Below are 14,529 nucleotides of genomic sequence, written 5' to 3' on the forward strand. Positions count from 1 at the left end.
GCACTTAAGAGATTTAGGGTCCAGTTCTTCAGAGGCTCCTTGTGTGGGGAGAGCTTTTAACCTTCTCTCTGCTCTGATCAGGAACTAACAGTGGGAACTTCGTGATGCCTGGAGAAATCCAAGAAAGTTGGACCCTGTTTCTGAATTTTGACCCTGACTCAAAAGGTTGCAGTTTACCTCCGATCTCAAGTTTGCAGCTTCACCCAAATTATCTTGTACCCTGATCTGTCACTGAGCATAGGTAATGTCTATTGAGCACCTCCTATGTGCCTGCCACTCTCCCAAGTATTAACTTAGAATGAATTCATGTATTAACTCATTTGATCCTCATAATAAGTAGGTGCCGTCAGCATTCCCATTTTCTGGACAAGGATACCTAGGTTCAGATAGGTGAAATAACGCATGCCCAAAGTCATCTAGCCAGTGACTGAGCCAGGATTCAAACCTGGGTAGTTCCTTCTTGTCATCGTTATGTCCCCTGCACCTGCAATGCCCTTCTCCCATCCTCCATGTATCACCATCCCTCAAGGCTCAGCTCTACAGAGGTGCCTTCAACTTCCCATTAGAATGAATCCCTCCCACAGCACCTAGCCTGTGCCAATTTTATAGCTGAATCCTGCCTGGTCAGCTGCTAATCCTTCAGACAGCAAAGTCCTGGAGAGCACAGGTGTGCCAATTGCCTCTGTGTCCGCTTAAGCACAGCTCCCCATTCCCACACACAGAAGCACAAGGAAGGTGCTCAATTGATTACTGAGCCAAATTTGTTGAGGGAAAGCTGCTGCCCCTCTTGGTGGGGGCCACTCACAAGAAGGATGTGGGCCTCTTTGCCAGGCTAACTCAGCCCCTGCAAAATGCGCTGCCTGGGCTCTGGGGCAAGACATCCTTGGAACAGACAGACTTCTCTCTGTCAGAGCTCAGGGCTCAGGACCCCACCGGGAGTCCCTCTGAGAGTGCCCTGCTGGCAGCTGCAGCCTCGTCAGCATCTGGCACTTTCTTCATTCCCACATCCCTTCCCCCAAGCGCTCCTGAATGCTCTGAGATGCTTATTCTGCACTTCATGCAGGAACTCAAATCCATGCAGGAAAGGTTAATAAAAACAACTGATCAGGTACTACTGACTACCCTCCCCCCAAACCCCCACTCTTAGCTGACATGAGCTGCTGTAGTTCTGACTGGAGTCTTAGCCTCACAGCTACTGGAGCAGAGAAATATTTTGTTTTTCCCTCCAAAGGATCAAAGCTCCATCTCTTCCTTGGGGATCGCCTCTTAGCCTTTGGGTTAAGAACAATTAATGAGAAATATGTCTTTTTGAGAAAGATCACTGTTCTCCCTGCTGACATCCAAGAAAAAGATCCCTAATCTTTTAGTAGTAAATTTGGAGCTTTCTAGGAACTATCCATTTTCATTTTTTCTGTAGCTGGAAGTTGGCCAGAAATTTATGGGCATTATGCTTCAAGCTAACGTAGTTGGCTAGTGCCATAGAAAATGGCACAGTAATGTCCTAATAACTGGACAGTGTTATCACCTCATTTACAGAGCCTAATACTGCTCCCCTGCTTCCCACCCCCCTTTCCCCCTGTGAAACAGAGAATTCATTTCCCATATTCAAGGCTTTCTGAGCTAACATCGAGAAACAACTGGCTGTCATATAAATAGAGCTCTGGCTCTTCATTAACACAGCCTTGCAAATACTACATTGAATGTTACCAGCCCATACTAGCGAAGCGGAGCAAAGAGAGAGCAATCAACAGTGATACAATGTTGCTCATCCCAAGTATCACAGGCAATTCACCATACAATACAGCACTTCAAAATCAGCAGAAACCACACGCATGCAGGACATCCACAACAGGCAGTCTGGGGAGCTCGTTCTTGGAAATGGGGTGGGGGGGATGCTTCTTCCCGTCTCCACTCACAGGAACAGAGGAGGACTTGGGAAACAGCAGCCCAGCCCACTCTTCCTGCTTCCCAGCATAGCATGCAGAACAGAGGTAGTACCTTTGCGGTGGGTGGGAAGCTCCGTTCAGGGACGGGAGAGTTGGCCGGCTTCCCACTGTGGTTCTTTGCCTCCCAGTCCTCTGCTGGATTGCCTGTCTCCCCAGCGCGGAAGGGGTGGTTGCCTAGTGCCTCTTCCAGTGCCGAGGGCAGCGGGCGGGTAGGAGTGAGGTCTTGGGTAGGAATGGATGGTGGGGGAGGGATGGGAATGGGGGGTGGAGTGCGTTGCACCCAGGGTGAGGATGAGGCACTCAGGCGGCCCGATGAGGGAAGGACAGGGGGCGCGGGGACCTTGGGGGGTGGGTTGGAGGCTGGAGGGTGGGGCATCACAGGCAAGGCAGAAGCAGTCTTGGGGGGATAGTAGAACATGTCCAAGGGGATGTCATCCAGGTCAGTGGTGTGGAGGTGCAGCCCACCTGCGAAGCGTCTCAGGGGTGGGGCCAGGGGAGACACAGAAGGCGGGGGAGGCGGGGGCCCTGTGGTCATCTGGGGGGTTGCAAGGAAGTTCTGTAACTGCTTAGTGCCCCACTTCACAATACATCGAGTATAATGCTCATCTACTTATTTCTCTTGCTGCTGAAGACCCATCACCCTCAAACCAGAACCACGGGGGTGTCACTTCTCTGCCACCTGGGTGCCCAGCTGATCCCATACGAGGTGGCCAGTAGGGAGTGCCCAAATGCAGGAGGAGCCCCAAGTTATGTGGGGGGTAAGAAGGCGACCATATAATCCATTAGATGACCAATTAGATGACCAATAGTCATCTCAACTGGAACACACTTGACAGTGAAAAGGACATCTGAGTAATTATGCCAGGACAACAGGCCTAACCGGGATCATCTCAGATGAGCTGGGACTTAGTGGTCACTCTGGAGATAATCCCAGAAATACAGATATGCCCCCCTCCTCAAGAGAGGAAGGGGGAGTGGGCTGGTTGGCGGCCCTGCACAGTGAAGCTTGCCAGTGGCCATCTTGCCTGCCGCTGTCCCCAGGGTGGGTGGTCCTGAAGGCAGCAGGAGGGTCTATGTGGAAAGAAGGGCTCTGTTACCTCTGAAATCTCAGTATCAGCAGAGGAAATCTGCTCAAGGCGCGTCTGACAGAGCCTTTCCACCCAATACTGAATCTTTTCCGATTCCTCAAGGTCTTCCCGCTCTGTCTCCGATACCTGGGACCCAAGGCCGGCGCAAAATGGAGAGGACAGAGGGCACACTTGAGTCACATGTGGGCGGCACACTCAAATCAGTAGAACAGAAGCACTTCTTAAAAAAACCCAGAGTACTGTTGGGTGTGTCAATTACCTAGAAAAAGCCCCGGGCTTGTTCCACCTGCCCCAGAGGAGGTGGAAATAAGGGGGAGGGGGTGTTAGGGTGCTGGGCTAGCTAACGGCAGGTGCAGGCAAAATCCGAGAAGGGGCTCGTGCATTGCGTGGGATTAGCTGGCCCCCAGGATCCCCACCAACCCTGAGTCTCTTATGATTCTCCAAGTATGGTCCTTTTATAGGCTCTCAGCACCTTCCAAGAGTTCAATTGTACTCTTTTTCATCCCCCCTCCAGGCCGCCTTGTCCTCAGGAGCACAAGCCCAATTTTATCTTTAATTTTTTAGCTAATTTGCTCCTAATGAGAGATCTAACGCACTTCACATTTTTCAGGACTTCTCTGGATTTGTAATCTAATCAGTTTGGCATTCTGATTCATGGAAGCATTAAAGAGAAGCGAAACCAGGAATCTCTCCAACAGCTAGGGAGTTACCTAGGAGATAGGAATTACTTATGCTGGAAGACTACTTTTGACATGTCTTGAAGGGGACAGCCTTAGATATATTCCTGGGTTGAAGAGGTCTAGCCTCAGACACATTTCATGTTGATGGGAGCAGCCTCAAACTCATAGCCTGATTAATTGGGGGATAACCTCAAGACACCCCACCCGCCTAAAGGGGTTAGCTTCAGACCCATACCCTCAGACACAAGGCAGATTGGGGAAAACGGGTCTTGGATTCATAACCTGGGTTGGGGAGGGGGGTGTCAAACTGACCCAGATCTAATGACAGGTGGGTAGAAGGCTAACTTCAGATCTACAGCTGAACAGAGGGTTAGCCTCCGACTCAAACCCTGAGCAGGGAGGGCAGCCTCACAGCCACACGGAGGGTGGAGCGGCCTAGCCTTGGGCTCATACTCTGGTTGGGGGTGGTGGGAGTAGAGGACAGACTCAAATCTCTAGCCACATGTGTAGAGGCTAACCCGAGACCTACAATCTGGGCAGAGAGGCCAGCCCCTGAGCAAGGGGGCCCGTCTCGATCTCATACATACACTAAGCCAGGGGCTAGTCTCAGACGACTCTGGGTAGGTAGGAAGATGTCACTCTCCAGCCTGGGGAGGGGGCCAGGCTCACTCCATCCTTGGACTGCATTTGGGAAGAGCAACTCCATCTGGTTCCCTGAGAGCGTGGTGGGGACCAACCGAACTCTCCCAGGGATGCTCACCTGGCCTGGGAGAAGGACACATACCTCCTGGGCCAGCCGGTTGATCTTCAGTTGCTTTTCCTTCTCTAGCATTTCCTCTTTCTCTTTGTAAAGCTTTTGCTCAAATTCCAGTTCCTTCTTATTCTTTCTCAACTCCTGAAGGCTATCATACTTGGCTTTCTTCTTATCCTTTCCTTTCTGAGCAGATGTGGCATTGTTTATATGACAAGGGTTACAAGGTAGTGTTGACACTGGCACAGCACAGCAAACAGGGCATTCAGTCTTCAGACAACAGCAGGCAACCACCCCACGGTGAGCCCCTCCCCTAGCTCTGCCCCACCACACTGGGCATTGGACTTAAGGTTTAGGACAGGCAGGACGCTTCCACCCATCACAGAGTGAGACACATTTCCCTGTGCCAGCCAGAAGAACTGGCTTACTAGTTCACTAACAAGCTGTGTGACCTTGGTTAAGTTCCTTAACCTCTCTGGGCCTGGTTTATCTCATCTCCAAAATGGGGGAAATACCTACCCTACAGGTTTGCCATTCAGAGCCAATGAAATAACATCTACGAAAGAGCTTCGTGAGCTTCAAAGTGCTGTATTTTAAAAAGCATTGTATTTACTTCTTAGTATCTGGGCATATGCCTTCTCCAACAACTGGATGTTCAGACACCACGGGTGCATCCTGGTAGATTCTAGAGAAAATCTGGGACAGATCCCCTGTCCTGAGCTAGAGGAGAAGGGTGTCAGCCTCCGACCTGGGAGCCCAGAGCCAGGGACATCAGATTTTGTCCTGATGCTTAAACTCCAGACCACTTCATCCTGGAGAGTCCAAATCCACTGTTCCCTCTGAACTAGGCTCCTGAACTGAGGACTAGACAGAAATTACAGGACTGGGAGATGGTGGGCAGGAGAAGGTAGGGAGGATGGCCTAACTGCTCTTCACTGGCCATCAGGGTTGAAGAGGACTGGGGGAAGGAGATGCAGGGCAAACAGACTTCTTTTTCCTGTTTGAATTAGACCACAACGTCTGCTTTCCTGGTTGCTTCTCCCATGGGCTTGCAGGGAAGCCAAGGAGTAAGGAATGAAGAGAATTAAGATTTACGGACTGCCTATGTGCCAAGGTATTAAAAGTTGATTATCTCATAAGTAGGTATCATCCCCCCTCTGATGAAAGAGCCGAGGTTCAGAGAGGTGAAGTCCCTTGCTGGACGTCAAACATCTAGTAAGTGGTGGTGCCAGAGTTTGGACCCGAGTTTCCCCACGGTGCTCTGATGAGCTGGGGGCAATGGAGCATGGCAGGAGGGAGCGTCAGACCCCATCACACAGCATGGAGGACAGGGGCCAGCAGAGACAGTCAACCCTCTGGGGAAGGAGGAAGCCTGCACGTTCACTGAGCTCACCCCCAAACCCACAAGCCTTCCTGGGGCCTGCTCTCAGAATTCCTGAATCATCCCAGCGTCCAAGGCCAGGAAGGAGGAATTGAGTTTCCCAGCAATGGACACACAACTTTGTCCACAGCTGGAGGGGCATGATGGGTCATTATGGACATGTGACCGAGTCATTCTGCCTCCCCTCCTAAAGACTACCCCCACCTCTGTGCGCAGGTGCTTTGGAGATGGTCCCCCATCTAGGATATGGGGACTGTCCTCCATCTAGGATATGGGGTCTCACCCCCAGAGCAGTCTGTGAGCCACTTGAGAAAATGGTTTTCACTACTTCAGAGTTCTGCTGGATTCCTTCCTATCCTGTTCACTAGACTCTCAGCTCAGTTGACAGATGAATCCCTACTATCATATTATCAATTCAGACAATTCCCCAAGAGGAGCCAGAAACATTCTACCCAATGGCAGCTTGCTAGACTAAGGGCATGGCCTCTCACAGGGACCATCATAATAGGCATGGCCATTCTACTGGTTTAAAAAAAACCACCAGTGTTAAAGATTTTAGAGCTAGGGCTCCTGGGTGGGGCAGGCAGATATGACAGTTTCTGTCCCATCTCCAAGAAAAGAGCACCTGCTTACTGATGCAGAAAGGCAAGCTGCCCCGTAGCATTGCCTACTGATCGCACACTAGCCTTTTCCATACATGTTACTTAGCTGTGTGTGAATCTGCTTGCCCTGCCAGATGGCGGGCTCCTACAAGTAGGGTTGGTCTGCGTTATTTACTCAAGCAGTCCTGGGGAAAGGATTCAGTCAGAACCATGAATTCTTCAGGCGCTGAAATAGATTTTGTGAGGTCACAGGCCTGGGCACCTTGAGACCCACAGGGCTCAAGAAGTCACTGAATAGTTATCTTTTCAAATAAGGGGAATTTTGTACATTGCTGATCAAGGCCATAGAGGGCCACTTGTATTATCTGGGGACTTCGTTCCAGCTGCTGGGAGACAAAGCATCTCACATGACTCTAGAAAAAATGTCAATGGATTTTCAGAGCCAGAATGAGGGACATGATTCTGTTGTCCTTTAGCTGCCAGTTAAATTCATGGCAAATATTCCTTCTGGTCCAGACTGAGAGGAGAGGCAGATGGGGTGGATGTGCTCTTGCTTCTACCTAGATGCAATTTTTCTCTCTTTTGGAAATGAAATGAAAACCAAAATACCAGCTATTTCTGGAATGACTGGACTAATGAATAGAGGAAAATAAGCTTTCCTCTTCACCAACAGCGATTTTCGAGTGACATGATTTCTGATGGGAGGTGTGTGTGGAGGAGACGCTAGTTCTTTTACATTTATCTAGTTATTAGTGCCTGGAAAAGAATTTACCTGTACATCTCCTTTTACTATTTTTTCAAATAAAATCCTCTGTGTGTGTGTGTACATGTGCGTGTCTCATAACCTGCACCCAACTTGATTTTTCACTCTGTCTGACCTTGGCTTCTGGTCTTGGCCTCTGGTTCTACTTGACAGAGAAACAAAGCAGAAGTTTCCTGCCATGGCTCTGCCCTGTCCCGTGCCCAGTGGGGCTGGTGCCGACCCAGCAGTGCCTGATGGTACCTGGGCAGGTCTCAGCCCGTGAATACCTCCCCCATGATGCCGCTGTGACAGCGCCCTGCCATCTGACATCAGTCTGACAGAGAGGCACAGACAGGGTTAGCCCCCCCCAGTGAACAGGCGGTCACACTGTTGAGAGGCGACAGGAGAAGAAACAATGTTTGGAAAAGGTCAAAACCAAAAGGCAAACTCAGCAGCAAACAGCACTCAGTCCTGACCTACCTTCCGGATGGTTGGGAATTTGCCATCGTAGCGATAAAACCATCCAAAGGCTATAAGAACACAGAGAACAAAGCGATGAGATGCAGTTCAGCTCAGCCAGAGCACCCATGGGCAGCAGCCAGGAGGAGTTGGGTTCCCAAGGAACTCACGGCTTTGTGAGATGAAGAGCAGCCTCAGCAAATTCAACAGCAGAACCGCACCCTCTGTCTGACTCTCCACTTACCTGGCCTCACCTGGGTTGTAAAGCAGGCCCAAGACCACCTGAGAAAGGGCCGGATTCCCAGGCCCCGGGCCACGGTCAGCTGCCTCCCCCAGGACACTGGCTTCAGAAGTCAGTGCCAGAAAGTCAAAGAGAAAGCCCCTTGTAGAAGGATGAGCTTTTCCCCATCACAGCCACAGTCTGCAAACACAAAGCCCCATTGAACAAGGCCTCTCCTGACTGGCGTCAGGTTCCTCCATCCAAGAAACAACCCGAAACAAAAGGGAGCCTGGGTATCTGCCTAGAACGACTGTCAGACAGAACAAAACTGTCTTGTCTCACAGAGCAGGCCACGTCCTCTGCTTTCAACGTCGAAAGAGAAGGCCCTGGCAGGGTCAGCTCAGGGAAGGACACTCAGGCAGCAGTGGGCAGGAGATCTGCCCACAGAAAAGCACATCCCCACCCAGGCCAGATCACCAGCCCCCTGTCTTCCCCAGGCAACAGCATGACGGATGGGCTAATACCTCAAGACTGAAGCTCCCTGGCCAGAAGTGATGGCTTAATTACCCACCCTTGACCAGCCTGAGCTCTGGAACAGGATCTAGAAAGCCCCCTGTTAGACCCGGCACTACCCTCTTAGTTGCTGGATGTTGGGGAGGTCTAGGGAGTCTTGGGGGAGAGGCCAGAGCAGCAGAGGAAGAACTTAGGCGTGGGTAGTATTAAATATTTGAGCCAGCAGTTCCAGCTGACATTGCAGCCTGGCCGTGAGTCTCGTCCTTAAGGTATTGTAGGCAGTGCTTGGACCAAGCCGGGGCTTGGAGGAGCTTCCGGGACTCCAGGAGTCCCTACCACATATTGGCCCCTCAGAGCTGGGTATCTGCAGGGCTGGCAGGAGGAGGCGGGCAGGGCAAACAGAGCAGCAAGGCCAGGGAGCGAAGCGGGGGCCGCAAACCTGCTCTCCCTGCTTTTCCGTGCCTCCGTCCAGGTCATCTGCCGGGTCAAACTCGGGGTCCACTCCCAGCTCATCTACCCGGGAAAAGAGGAGGAAGCTGGTGAACCAAGAAAGACTTGGGAGATCAAGAGGCCAGAGGTGCTTAGGGGTGCCTGGGGGCCTGTGACCAGCTTACTCCATGGGAGAGCTGGGAGGTCAGGGGCAAGAACAGGGCTCAGGAACCCAGAGCAAAGGTTTCTTGCTCTAGGATGGTGCCTGCAGTGCTTTCAACCTTGGTAGTTCTCATTTCTCCATCTGTAAAATGGGCTCACAGCAGGGGCCTCTGATCTGACAGCAGCATGAGAACCATTTCGCAGGGTGTTTGGTTGAAACAGGAGGTGCAGTACTGATGACAGGAATATCTGAGTATTATACACGTTTGATGCCAAGGGCTTGCAATGGGAAACAGATCCTCCTAGCTTCTTCTCATCACCCTTGGAGCTCTGGGTCCCCAGGGGATGTCAGAACTGTGTGTGTGGGCAGCAGATGGAAGTTTGGGATCCTGAGGAGATGAGGAGATCCCAAGGGGTAAAAGGGACACGTGTGCTTAGAAAGACATGAATTCTGACCTAATGTGGAGAATAGCAAACTGTCCTTTCCAGTGATTTCTAACCTGGACTCTGGCCTCCCTGGGGCCCTGGAAAGTAGTGTTTGAGTCTCCTACAAGCTGCTTATCAATATTTCAAAATATTAATTAGAAGAGCTGGCCTATTAACCTATGAAAAGGCTATACGTAAATTCCTTTGCTTTTGGCTCAGTTTATATTTACTCAGCAATGGAACACTGATGCTTTCTTGCTAACAAGAGGGACTACTTAATAAAACAGTGAATACAAATGATTACTTAATAGTGTGGTAGGAAAAAACTCAACTTCCAAACCATGGGGTCTAATGGGATTGGGGGCTAATAGATGGGGTCCTTGATGAGAAGGCTGGAAAGCTCTTATTTAAACTTCTTATCTTTCAAGCCTCCTTCCAGCTCTGGGAACCTTAATTACCCCTCTGCCCCCTTTTGCTTTTGCTAAGGAAAGCTATTCTGGGGCCCCTGTGACTGTACGTCCTGGCTTTGAGGGCTCAGTGCAATGTTGGGGTTCTGCTAGGTCGGTCATGGGTAGGCAGGCGGAGCCCCTGGGAAGCGGGTGGGGAGGGGAACAGTCAGTCCCACCCTGATCATTAGGATGAGTGGCTTCATTTTCCAGGCAAGAGATGCTTCACACTCTTTTCCTGTCTGTTCAAAAACGCTGGCTCCACACAGGCACAGACACCTGAGTCGGGTAGAACCTGTCAGCTGACTGGACCCCCAGATTGAAGAGTGGTCAGGGAGGGGCTGGCTGCAGCCTGGTCCTGTCGGCCCTAAAGGGCAGAGACCATTGCAGCCTCCCAGGAACGGGGAAAAGGTGGGAACTGAGCTGGCTCAGAGGCCTTCCTGCACTTCCTGACTAATCTCCAAAGTAGAATTAAACTGCCGATGCAAATGGAAATGGATGGAGGTGGCCTGGCTGCCTCAGCTCAGGCCGGCAGAGCCTGGTCCTCAATCACTTGCTTCCTCCTGTTCCCTTAGAAAACATTTATATCTCGAGCAAAGGGAACGTTTTTGCTCCTTTTATTCAAGAAGCTTGATTTGGTCTAAAAGCACTGAATAAATAGCTAGAGAACGGGTTTTCATTTTTTACAGTTCCTGAGAGGGTGTGTTTGCTTTGAAGCCAAGACCGAATTTCTAGGAAGGTACTAAATTGACTAGGATTACTTTCATGAGAAGCAATTAAAATCGATTTCTCTCCTTTGGAAGCTCCTATTTCACTCCAAAGAGCAAATCAGCTACCTGTCTAAAGCACAGATTATTCGCCGGGAATTTAGCTCTGGCCACATCCTCAACTCATACCGAATGTCATGGGGGCAGCTGATGAGAGAGTGCTTTGTCCTTGGGAGAGGACCCGAGATGACACTGCCCCGGTGCCAGCAAGAAATGTGCTGGGAGATGCTTGCCCTGCACCAGGGAGGGGTGACATGGAACCATCCAGATGCCCTGCGCCTCTTGTTGACCCAAGTGGCCTGGGTTGGCAAGTTGATGTCCCTCTAGGGCTCGAGTATGATTCAAAGTTGGGGCCAAAGCTGTCCAGACCCCATCACAGGATCCCAAATGGCTGCTGCACAGGGGAAGTGGGGGAACCTTGGTTCTTGGGTGCAGATTTGCCTCATATCTGGAGGGTCCCAGGTCGGCTGAGCACAGTCAGCTGGAGTAGAATCTGCCTTGTGTCAAGTACAAATCGAAACAGCTGTAAAGTCAGAGTAAAGGCCCAACCAGGCATCCTGGACCTGTGATTGCCACGGCCCCCAAGCTGCCTGGCTCCTGGCTCCCCACCACTACCCCACTGAAGAAGCACTGAGACTGAGCCCCCCACTCTGCCCTGGTGGTGTGAGCTGCCCCTTGAAGAGACATGACATCCTGGGAGTTGGTGTGGAGAGCAGGTGGACGGGGGAGCAGGTGGTGGGGGTCTGGACTGCAAGTGGACGTGGGAACGCAGGACAGAGGAAGAAAGGAGATGGGAAGGGCAGAGGTTGCTGAGGCCCAAGGATGGCCGCAGTTTGGTGCCTGGGAGGGGCACACAGTTCTCTCCCCGACTCCATCCTCGGAGTGGCGTGACTGCAGTCCACAGTCAGGGATGCAGGTGGTAGGGGCACTTCGGTAAGCTCCTCCCACAGTTGCTCATCAGCCTTGGACCACCAGAGTCCTTCTCTCACGTGAGCCCCTTCCCCTCTTTCTTGCTGCTGTTTTACCCCAGCCCCAATTCAGAACCGGGCAAGAGGAGGACACAACACCTGACATACTAGGATGATAATCCCATCAGCAGTTCGCTTTTGCCACAGCTCTCCAGCCCCTCTTCAGAAGTCCAAGGGCACATGCCTGAGTCTGTGTCATGGGGGAGAGCCTGGCAGCAGGCCCCCAGGACAAGGAGGGCAGGCAGATCCCACCCATCCCAATGCCCTGGCAGACAGCACCTGGCACTTGGTTGCCCCTCCATGAAGACAGAGCCATGGCCTATTCACCTGGGCAGGTGGTGGTGAGTGGAGGGAGACCTCTATCTTTGTCTAGACACCCCCAGGCCCCAGAAGGAAGCCCCCTCCCCCCCGGCACATGATACATACACTTTGGCTTGCGAAGGGTTACTGGGTGCACCTCGGCGGTGATGGTTTTAGGCGACAGGAGCTGTTCCTTTGAGCCCCAGTCTTCTTCCCACTGCTTCTTAAACTTCTCTTCCTCCTCCACGATCCTGAAATAAGACCCCCCACGCCTGTGACTGGAGTCAGAACCTTCACAGGCCTGCCTTCTGCCTATTGGGGAATGCCAACCAGCCTGGGGAGAAGCCACGTGGTTCTAGCTGTGAGGAAAACGAGTCCCTGGTACTTGTATTCTAAATCAGGTGTGAATGCCACCCTGGCAGTTACAAGACTGTGTTCCAGTTACCCTAATAGGATGGGTTTTACTAGGATTATGGAATGACTACAAATAAAGGACGGTCCACCAGGGGACAAGAGGGCCAGGTAAACTGGGCCTGGAGGTGGCCTCTGGGGCCGCACTCCTGCGAGTACACTCACGTCCACGCACAGACATGTGTGTGCAGACACATGGGGCCAAGGCACTCACTGTTCCATCTCCTTCCGGTATCTCTCATTTTCCTCTGCTGCCTTCTGGGCAATTTCCTTTTTCCTTCTGAAACACAAATGCAAGTTGGCATGTTGGAGTCTATGTAAGAGAAGTTAACTCTTCCTTGCAGCTAATCTCTGATTTGAGAAAAGTTTTAAATATTTCTTCCAGGCTCCTTTCCAAGGATGCCTGGACCAAATTTGGATGCTGGGAAAGAGGGTCCAAAAAAGTCTGGATCTTGTGCTCTTGTGTGGTTTCGTCTGGCACTGCTGAGCAGAGATTCTGTACTGCAGGAGACCGGAGGCAGTTCAGTGCAGGCCACATGCCATGCAGCCACCTCTAAACACCAGCATAAAGTGACTGACTGAGTGAGGTCCTCCCAGAGGAGGGCCCCAGACCCCAGGGGCAAAGCCGGGGCTGCTAAGCAAGGCCAGGGTAATGGGCAGAGGTACCACCCAGGGTGGTTCTTCAGGCAAATTCTGTGATGCGAGAGATGGAAAGATCCTGTCCACTTTCCTTTCCCAAATTCTTATTACGCTCATAGAATGTATCTGGATTGGGATTTTGACAATAGTTTTTGACTTGTGAATTCTCTCAGTCATCATCCCAGCCACTCTGGGGTTGGTGGGGGGGTAGTTCTTATTACCATAGATGGGGCGGCCAAACTGCCCGGGTATGAATTCCACAGCTTAGCCGTGTGTGACTTTGTACACAAGTGGTGTAACCTCTCTGAGTCTCAGTCTCCTCACCTATAAAATGGGTTAATACCATCTATCTCCCAGGGCTCTTATGGGAATTCAGTTGAGGAACATAAACAAGGCCCTAATACAATGCCAGCCACGTGGTTGGTACTTGACAAATGTTAGTTATTGCTAGTAGCACCCTCATTTTCCATATTCCTGGGTCTTGGAAATCAAGGGCTTTCCTTGGCAAGGAGGGAGGAGCCTCGTGGTCTGGAGGCAGGGGGTGCTTCCACTGAGCATCACTGAGCCCATCTGGTCTGAAGACAGGCCTCGGGGGAGAGAATAAAGTCAGCTCAGGATGCAGTGGGCAGGAAGAAAGGCGGGTGGGATGGTACAGTGGTCTGGGGGGGGCAGGGCAGGGGCATCCTGGCTGGCCACACTCACTGCCGCTCCATCTCCTGCTGCTCCTGGAGGATCTTGTTGGATTCCATCGCCAGCCGCTTCTGCATCAGAAGCTCCTGTCGCTGCAGCTCGCGCTGCCGGACCTCTGCCAGCCGCTCCCGGTCTGTCATGAACAGCTCCCGGCCCTCATGGGGAGAAAATGGGCGGCTTGCTCAGTCCCCTGGGAACCTAGGAGTCCACTGCCAGAGTTTGAGGGCCAAGATTTGGGTTGCCTTCTCATCTCCGTGGCCCCCCCATGTCAGGCATTGCGCCTCCTGCTCTGTCTGACCCAAGCTTCTGGCTGGGCAGAAATCCTCCCCAGCTGCTATCAGAGCTTCAGGGAAGGAGAGCCCTTGGCCTTTCCCAGGAGTGTGTGGCAGAGATCAGGGGTCTGAGCAGCTGGGCTGCAGGTCAGGGGTCATGGGGCTCCCACCAGCTCGTTCTGGACTTACCGCTCCAGCTACGACGGAGATGGTCAGGCTGCGGCTACTCTTCAGCACGTTCACGGCCTGTGGGGACAGGCAGATAGTCAGCTGAGACCTGACAGATCAGAGTAGTTGAGGCCTCTGGAGAGCACAGAAGGTTTCAGACACTGCGGCAAGGGGGAGGTAGGTGAGACGAGGACAGCAGAGAGGATCACAGCCAGAAGGTGAAAAACCCACATCTCACCTCCTTGTGGTCCAGGTTGGAGAAGTCGATGCCATTGACTTCGACAATCTGGTCCCCTGTCTGGTGGAGAAATGGAGAGGGATCGGCATGTTTGTATTATCTGTACACTCAGTCTGTTGGAAGAGCTCCCCCTGGAGGCCAGCATCAGACGTTGGGTCTTCAAGTAGCTGTACCTCAACTCTTCCGAAAGAGCAGAGTTCCAGTGGGGTCCTCCCAGGGCTCCTCCACCCC

The 14,529-nt window shown here is 52.0% G+C and overlaps 1 protein-coding gene across 2 annotated transcripts in view; it reads right to left on the reverse strand.

Moving 5' to 3' along the window:
- USH1C (USH1 protein network component harmonin) overlaps positions 1 to 14,529 on the reverse strand; it is a 52,560-nt gene that overhangs the window by 17,747 nt on the left and 20,284 nt on the right. The window contains exons 10-18 of one of the 2 annotated variants that reach the window (XM_036862498.1): positions 14,299 to 14,358; positions 14,082 to 14,138; positions 13,633 to 13,775; positions 12,506 to 12,571; positions 12,007 to 12,131; positions 7,671 to 7,720; positions 4,499 to 4,651; positions 3,044 to 3,160; positions 1,999 to 2,481 (exon numbers count right to left, since the gene is read on the reverse strand). In XM_036862498.1, the coding sequence (XP_036718393.1) occupies positions 1,999 to 2,481; positions 3,044 to 3,160; positions 4,499 to 4,651; positions 7,671 to 7,720; positions 12,007 to 12,131; positions 12,506 to 12,571; positions 13,633 to 13,775; positions 14,082 to 14,138; positions 14,299 to 14,358 (1,254 nt within the window). Of the gene's footprint in view, positions 1 to 1,998; positions 2,482 to 3,043; positions 3,161 to 4,498; positions 4,652 to 7,670; positions 7,721 to 8,821; positions 8,896 to 12,006; positions 12,132 to 12,505; positions 12,572 to 13,632; positions 13,776 to 14,081; positions 14,139 to 14,298; positions 14,359 to 14,529 lie in introns of both variants that reach the window. The other variant, XM_036862496.1, reaches the window with a different exon arrangement.

Source organism: Balaenoptera musculus, chromosome 8, assembly GCF_009873245.2.
Source record: "Balaenoptera musculus isolate JJ_BM4_2016_0621 chromosome 8, mBalMus1.pri.v3, whole genome shotgun sequence".
Lineage (NCBI taxonomy): Eukaryota > Metazoa > Chordata > Mammalia > Artiodactyla > Balaenopteridae > Balaenoptera > Balaenoptera musculus.